General features: G+C 36.4%; 1 protein-coding gene across 1 annotated transcript; it reads right to left on the bottom strand.

Moving 5' to 3' along the window:
- Positions 1–3,780: 3,780 nt before the first annotated feature.
- On the bottom strand, positions 3,781–5,439 carry arf6a (ADP-ribosylation factor 6a). Its single transcript, XM_084091579.1, has 2 exons — positions 5,286–5,439; positions 3,781–5,176 (listed from the first exon to the last, which is right to left on the bottom strand). Exon 2 carries the CDS (start codon positions 4,843–4,845, stop codon positions 4,318–4,320), a length of 528 nt encoding a protein of 175 aa, XP_083947705.1. The 5' UTR covers positions 4,846–5,176; positions 5,286–5,439; the 3' UTR covers positions 3,781–4,317.
- Positions 5,440–8,997: the final 3,558 nt, after the last annotated feature.

The raw sequence follows: 8,997 nt of genomic DNA on the forward strand, positions 1-8,997 counted from the left end.
ACAAAAAGTAAAACAAATTTTAAATGTCAATACAAATATGGAAACAAATCTTGAATCAGAATAAGTTCCTCTTGCAGCATTTCTTCTCTGATGATGTGGGCGGGGCTTTAACCTGTCACTCACATGAGATCAGCCAATAGCAAACCACAACCATCCAACCATCCAATCAACTCCCCACAGATCAAGCCCCGCCCACATCTGCTCTTGTTTCACTCAGATATGATTATGATATAATAACACATTATAGAGGAGAACAGACCAGAGAAACTTCTGTTTCATGATCACTTTACATTTTGAAGTACAATCCAATTGCATGTCATCAGCTAATGTTTCTACAGTAATAAATTAATCTGACTTATAATCAATTTGAATCTCATGTACAGTAAAAATTATTTTGAAGACTTAAAGTAATGAAAACACATATTGACTCTCGACACTTGATGTGACAAACTGATCATATAATTTTTTACAGTGTTGATCAGTGGAGAGCATCCAAGTGTGTGTGTGTGTGTGTGTGTGTGTGTGTGTGTAAGTGTGAGTGTGTTTGTATGTGAGTGTGTGTGAGAGTGTGTGTGTGTGTGTGTGAGAGAGAGAGAGTGTTCGTTGTGTGTATGTGAGTGTGTGAGAGTGTGTAAGTGAGTGAGTGAGTGTGTGTGTGGGTGTGTGTGTGTGTGTGTGAGATAGAGAGAGTGTTCGTTGTGTGTATGTGAGTGTGTGAGTGAGTGTGCATATGTGAATGTATGTATGTGTGTGTGTGTGTGTGTGTGTGTGTGTGTGTGTGTGTGTGTGTGTGTGTGTGTGTGACTAAGTGAGTGAGTGTGCGTGAGAGAGTGTGTGTGTGAGTGAGTGAGTGTGTGTGTGTGTGTGTGTGTGTGTGTGAGTGTGAGTGTGCGTACCGGTATGTGACAGTGTGTATGTATGAGTGTGAGTGAATGTGTGTGTGTGAGAGTGTGTGATTGAGAGAAAAACTCCATGATTTAGTTCTATCACTGATATCAATGCTGCAGTGTTTCAGCTCGACTCAAGAAACACTAAAAAAGGCTCGGATCTGAAGTTCCTGAGATCTCTGTGTTTATAAAAAGCAGATCAACAACAGCGGGAGTGAAAATGAGTGAGGAAAACATCGGGAACATCCCAAACATTCCATAAGGTTGAGTGGAAAATCCTCCCAGAAACATTCGGTAAACCGGAACACATGTTAGTGGTGTTTTCTAATGCAAGAGTAACTATAACACACACTATAGGAGGAACTTGAGCCGTTTATACAGAACAGAAGATCAATCAGACAGAAGAAAGAATTAAAGGAGAGAAAAAATTAAAAAATATTGATAATAATGCAAAAAGGTTCTATATGGACCTTAAAGGGTTCTGTTCATGTAGAGGACCATCCCATCATGGGATCATGTTATAGTTTTAATTAATGACATCCTGTGGTGAAAATCCAGCTTTTAATGTTGTTTGTGTGTCTATGTGGTGTTTTTAATATGCTTTAAGACAAACCATGTGTAAATTCATAAGTCGACTCCATTGCTGAGTATTTCCTCCTTAAAACTGCAGTGAACCAAAGACAGTCTCAAAAACACGCTTTGAAATCGCTGGTGTTTCTGACGTCACAAACTACCTTGTAACCAATCAGATCAACGTGTGATCGTCAACCAGTGGATCTCTGAGCTGAGGGAGTGAGTGGAGGCGGGGCTCATTTGCATATTCATAGAACCACGCATACTAAATGAGGCAAGGGTGTCGAGTTACATTCTAGATATTTTAAGGCATGAAGAGTTTTTTTAACACTCAAATGTGTCATTTTGGTGATTAAAGATGAGTTTTAAGAGATAAAATGATTGACTACAGGGGGACTTTATGACATTTCTCTTTACATAGAGCCTTTTTGACATAAAGTGTTCTTTAAAATTAAATCAAGAACCCCATTGAACCTTTTTTCACCGCTGAAATTTCCATCAGGTCACAATTCACAGCAAAATCAAACCACAGTAAGAAATCATGTGTTGCATTAAGAAAATAAACCAATTAACCTTTTTTGTTTTCCCCAAGCGTGTTTGAAAAATGTATCACAGTCTTAATTTTAAACTCAACATTAATTTCTTATTTTTCACTTTTAATTACGGGGTTAAATGTGAACAGAACCTGTTTTCATGATGCATTAGTCAAATATGAGTTATGAAAGCATTGGCGACGTGTACCAGGAAACTGCATTTAATTCATCTTTGAGATGTTTGTTATTCAAAGATTGCAAAACAGCAGCTTTACAGAAACGCGTTCTGGAGAACATCGTCTTCACATCATCTAATGATGAACTTTAACACTCTTTTCAGACGTGAAACACAGAAGTCATGATTAATTCACCTCACAATATCAGACATACAAATGAAAACAAGCCTTCTACCAAAACACACGGTTTTTGCACCGATATGAAAATTTTGCCTGATACCGATAATTCTACTAAAAATGTTTTGTCCAGATTATTTTATTTTGATATTTTTTTATATTTTTTAATGCAATTTTTTTTTTACCTTTAAATTACTAGATTTGATCAACAAATAATTAAATAAATATTAATTTAAGCACATTCCTCTCATTCTTTCAAATTAAATTCAAAATAACTCACTATTTCATGCATAACCCTTTTAACTCAGCTCTAAATATCTTACATTTGGTGTCTTTGCCGACCTCTTGTGGAAAATAAATAATATGATATTTCATGACTCTAGATGGAGCAAATGAGCTGTTTCCACTGGCTCCTAAAGTCATTTCTCTTCAGTATGCATTCAGATACACATTTAGACATTATAAAAAAAAAAAATTTTGGTAAAGTTTTAGTAATTTTAGTTTTAATTTTGAGCATTTTTAGTTTTTTCTATGTGCATTGACGTATTCCTCACATTCCATTCATTCCTAAGGGGGTCAAATTGACACGAGAGGGAAGGATTTGTTACTTTTTAAAATTTCAACCACAAAATTAATCCATACATTTTTTGCGTGCATTCGTGGTTCAAGTGCGACAAAAGTCCTATAGTCTCGGACCCCTCCAATGAACAATCAATTTTTGCAATTTTTAGGTTTCGGGTTTAAAACCATCATGTTTGATTAGTGCGAAACTGAAGCGTCTCAGCTGAAGGAAATAATACATTATCAGCTTTAATATATCGGCCACATCTTCTTATCAGGACGATAACATTAAAAATGAACATAATATCGGCCGATACCGATACGGTGGCCGATATATCGGTATATCCCTATACATCCCTATACAAAACTAACGACATTCTGCGTGTGTTAAAGTCATTCTTGACATGACGACAATGAAACACTTCCTAAATTGTAACATTGAAACAAGCATTTCTGTAAAGCTGGTTTGAAACAACACGTATTGTGAAAATCACAAACAAACTTAAACTGAATTCTGCATTTCGAGGCACTGGCACGTTCTTCCAAGTCAAGACGATACAATCACATTATACTTGATATATATTTATATATATATATATACAGATTTTATTATTTATTCAGCATAACATAGAAGTCAAAATAATAAAACAAAGCATTAATTTATCAGGAGACATAAGAGGCTCGGTGTGATTGGCGCAGTTCAGAGAGAACCGGCACCAGAACCAGGACTGAGACCGGTTATCATAGATGGATTAGTTCAGAAAGACTTGTTTTCATTACCCATAATTCTCCTGGCTTTACATCACCAGCAGCTCAGGGGGAAAGTGTTGAAATGCAATCAAACGCTCAGCATCTTCATGGAAAACACACTGGTTCTGCTTGGTTTGGTGTTTATTTGAATGCTCTGCACTGCAGCTATTCTCCATACATTCGGTATATAAGTGATGATGGCACAGAGGTAAACAAACAAGCTGCCAATTTAGGACTAGAACAACTGGATCTTCAGACAAAAAACAAACAAAACGAAAAACAAACCTTCCCACAGCTTCTGAATTAAGTAATACTTTACGGTAGAGCCGTGCAACGATTAATCACGATTAATCGCATCCAAAAGTTTAAAAGTTTCTGCTCACATAATATATATGTTTAATTACATACATACATACATACATACATATATATATATATATATATATATATATATATATATACACGCATATTATGCAAACACAACATTTATTTCGGATGCGATTAATCGCGATTAATCGTTGTACGGCGCTACTTTACGAACATTCGAAACGTAACAGAAGGATTATACAGAGTGCTGAAAGAAAGCAAAGAACGGGCGTATGAAAAAGAAAAGAAAACTCAACGAGTTATTGGTTAATTGCTTCTAAGTTTTGACTCGCATTATGATTTATAGTTGGACGTGAGCCAGGTGAGCCCTTCGTAGAGTCCGTCGCCCGTCGAAGCGCAGGACGGCTGAACGTACCAGTTGCGATCCCTGATCCGGGTCAGACCGAGTTTCTCCTGGATCTCGTGCGGCTTCATGGCGTCGGGGAGATCTTGCTTGTTCGCGAATATCAGGATAATGGCGTCGCGCATTTCACGGTCGTTAATGATGCGATGAAGCTCCTGTCGGGCCTCGTCGATCCGGTCCCGATCCGCACAGTCCACTACGAAGATCAGTCCTTGTGTGCCGGTGTAATAGTGTCGCCACAGGGGCCGGATCTTATCCTGACCGCCAACATCCCACACGTTAAACTTCACGTTCTTATACGTCACGGTTTCCACGTTGAACCCGACGGTCGGGATGGTCGTGACCGACTGTCCCAGTTTGAGTTTGTAAAGAATCGTCGTTTTTCCTGCCGCATCAAGTCCAAGCATTAATATTCTCATCTCCTTGTTGCCAAAGATCTTGGAAAGCATCTTCCCCATTTTGTTGGCTGTGCATATATAGTATGTATGTTGCAAAAAGTGTGTTTTTTTGGTCCTGCAGCTTCACAAAAATACATATGACTCAACGCTTTTCCTTAAATAAAAAAAAAAAATTGATCTAATACAGTTGGGAAATGTGAGTTTGCATTGACCAAACCTCAACATGCATGAAGAAAAAACAAAAATAGGCCTTTTCTTTCTGACTTCCTTCTTGTGTACCGACTGTCGGGTCGCCGCTCGCTCGCGCTCATTCCCTTCACACACACTTCAGATCATCAGTTCTGGTTCTGGTCCAAACAAACCCTCTCTTCCTCTTTCCCCTCTTCTGTCCCTGAAACACAAGAGAAAGCGGATGAGAAAAGGGAGGGGTGTCCAACACAACTAACTTTACTCTCGTACGTTAGTTTCCGTACGCGTACTGAACGTGACCCCCGCTTCACCTCGTATATCGCGCGGCCCGGCTCGGTTCTCTCCGGTCCTGGTTCTCTCGGTCCCGGTCGTGTTGCTTCTCCTCTCGGTATTACCGGAAAAGGTGCGGACCCGCTTCAGCCGCTACTTCCGCTTTCTCGCTCACGCTAGTGATGTGTCGTTCGCGAACGAGCCGATTCTTTGTAACGAACGAGAAGAGCCGAATCTTTATTTGGGACGGGTCTTTATTTGGATGGGCACACCATGCGGCCAAACACATGCGAGGACAGACCACGATCACACCAGGGACATACGCTCCGAAGAGAGTGTAGTGGTGGGAGCCGGATTTAAATGCTAATGTTAAAACTTTTGCCTTTATTTATTTGATTTGTTTGCTGTGGTTCTGTGTTCAATTGTTCAATTAAAGTTGTATTAAAATGTTAAATAATAGTAACTGTGTATTTTTTGTAACGAACAAATGCATAAAAATAAGGCTTTTATGAAAACACTGAATAAAAAATTGCTTACCAACACACAAATCATTCACAATTGCGAAATTGGACTAAAATAGAAAGCTCCGAGTGATCCTAAAAGAAGAGCCATTGAAATAAATGAAGAGCCGGCTCTTCTAAGGGAGCCGCGCCAAAAGAGCCGAATCTTTGAAAAGAGCCGGACTTCCCATCACTAGCTCACGCGCACTGCGCCATTTGGCGTTCGCTTCCTACTATGGCGAAGGCTCTGCTGATTAATATTCATGAGGCGTGTTTCGCCATTGGACGGATAGTAGCTGCGTCAGCACATCGTAGTTAATATTCAACAGACTGGCATTTGCCATTGAATTGATTACACAGTAAAATAAGCTTGTCTCCTTGGAAAGTTTCATTTATATATTTATATAAAGCTAAGTTAATACCTATTAATTACTCATTTAGGTTTCTCTGTACAGATCTAAATAGGCTATATTTTATAATGCATTACACATTATACCAGTGTTGGTGGTTGTGATTAATTGCATCTAACATAAACGTTTGTGTTTGTAATATATATTCATATATTACGTATAATACATATACATATATTCATATTGTGTGTATGTGTGTGTGTGTGTGTGTGCATGCCCATAGGCTAATGCATTGCATATGCATTATATATATGTGTGTGTGTGTGTTTGTGTGTGTGTGTGTGTGTATATATATATATACATATATATATTTATATATATTTTTTTATATTTTTATATCTTTATCTGCATTGGCCACTATGCAGCAACATCTCCACACATCAAAGAACTGCATCAGCTTTCCAGAAAGAAATATTTATATATTTTTTCTTTTTGAACAATATGTCATGTACAAACAACATGGCAACGAAAATACATAACACTATGACAGTAGGATCAGATGCAAAAGTACATTACAGAAAACAAGAAAAGAAAAGAAAGAAAAAAAAGGAAGAGAGGGGGGGCTAGGGTTTACTTTTCAATTCATATTCTTCTATAATAGCAAAAAGTTTTTTGCATTTTTACTTTTCATCATTTTAAGGGCATTTGTATAAGAAAAAAACTCATTGTGAAATACACAGAATGTTTCACTTTCAGAAATTGAGATTTGTGTATAAAAAAATGACCTAGAATAAGGATGGTATTAACCAAAAAATCATCTTTGTTGTTTTCCATTACAAGTCCATAAATAATGTCTTTGTGAGAGAAGACTTCGAGATGAGGAACCTTTGGGTAAAGAAGCCAGTCATGAATATCAAGCCATTAAGCCTCTACATATACAATGACAAAATAAATTATCAGTAGTTTCAATATTATCACAAAAAAACACAATTACTAGTTTCAAATCCAAATCTTTGTTGTACAAATTCACCGGATGGATATACACCATTTATAATTTTAAAATGGATTTCCTTGGTTTTTGGAGTTAATGGGAATTTTAAGTAAGTTCTTCGTAACCTGTAAATTATTATTTTTTGAGAAGAACTGTGAAATCAAGTTTCTATAGGATGCTATAGGGAATAAGATGTTCTCACACATATTTCAAATAATTTTGTTTGGAAGTTTAATTTATTTCAACTAAAAGTAATGGGAGACAAAAGGTGGGTGGAGTAGGAAATAGAACTGAATTAAACATGTGTGTGTGTGTGTGTGTGTGTATATATATATAAAACAAAACAAAAACAAATGTATGTACTTTCCATTAAAAGTAACTAAGTAATGCAATTTGTTACTTTTTAAGGGAGTAATGCAATATTGTAATAGGCTATATTACTTTTAAAAGTAACTTTCCCCAACACAGATGTGTAAAACATGTCTTATTCTGAAAAAAGTTATGTCAAACTTATATAAGAAAATATAAATTGAGCAAGATAAAAGAATGTCTTGGGACCGGTTGCATAAACCGCTAAGACTAGTCTTACAAGTTAGACAACAATTTGTTTTTCTATAAGACTGTTCATAACTTTTTTAAATCAGTTACATAAAAACTTGGCTTAATTTGATATTGAAAAGACTGAATGCCCTTTCAATAACTGCTAGACGTCATACCAGATCTTAATGGCTATGTTTATGCAACTGGCCCCTGAAAATATGTCTTTCTTCTGCTTAACACAAAATAATATACATATATGTTGGTAACCAGACAGTTGACTTCCATAGTATTTTTCCATAGTAGGCTATGGTTTGATTAACAACATTCTTTAAAATATTTGTAAAATATCTTTATATATAAAGAAACTCATACGTTTGGAACAACTTGAGGGTGACTAAGTGATAACCGAATTTTCATTTTTGGGTGAACTGTCCCTTTAATTATTAATCCAGCAACGGTCGCACGCATGATCTCATTCATATTCAAAAGATGAACGTGAACCTTCGCTATAGTAGGATTCATAAGCGCGAGATGAATGAAATGGACGACATTGAGACTCGGAAGAATATAATTGTGTTGGTTTTTTTAAAGGCAACTCTTTTTAAAATACCCGTTCAGATATGCATTGCACTTAAACATTTTTAATATTCGACCACATAAACCGGAGAGCTTTTGCATAACTGTCTTTCCAATCCCTCACTAGCGCCATTTTTACGTTAAAAGGGCGGAGCTTATGACGTGCCATCGATTTCAAAAAATGCCTTGTACATCATCATAAATCACCATGCAAATCTTTTAAATACATGTATATTTGCATTTTTCTCCCCTAAGAATGGGCTTTTACACGTGTAGCAAATAAATTAACCAGCATTAAGCTGAATGGTTGATGTCTGTGTTATTTTCAAAGAATTTGCATGTCAACTTCCTTATTTATTAACCCTGAACTCAAGAGCCGATTACATCCATGAACTGGAAAAACCCAACATTTATTTCCGAATAGTTTGAAATGTTGATCATATGTAAAAACTAAGGTCTTGAAAATACTCTGGTATCAGTTATTCAATTCAACCAAAACAGGACTATTGCTGTAACTAAGTAATAAAATAGTTGAATATCAGTTTCATAATAAGACCTTTCAATAGCCTACTGTGTTTATACAATATATTTTGTTTAATAATTAAAGAAAGAAAATCTTGTGTTTTAGGTCATCTTAACAAAAAAGTAAAGCTTCTGTGCCAATAAAACACATATAGACGGGATGCAGGTACTTAATATGCAGTGAATTGATTTGTTGAATGAAGTAAAAAAAAAGAAAAAAAAAAGGGGGTTTTGGCCATTTTTAGGGTTTCATTCAACGCAGGTTGATATTGTT

The sequence above is a fragment of the Abramis brama genome, assembly GCF_963993115.1.
Source record: "Abramis brama genome assembly, chromosome: 18".
Taxonomy (NCBI): Eukaryota; Metazoa; Chordata; class Actinopteri; order Cypriniformes; family Leuciscidae; genus Abramis; species Abramis brama.

Bases quoted from the DNA above. Each gene is read 5' to 3' on its own strand.
- arf6a (XM_084091579.1), bottom strand. From the start codon at position 4,845: ATGGGGAAGATGCTTTCCAAGATCTTTGGCAACAAGGAGATGAGAATA.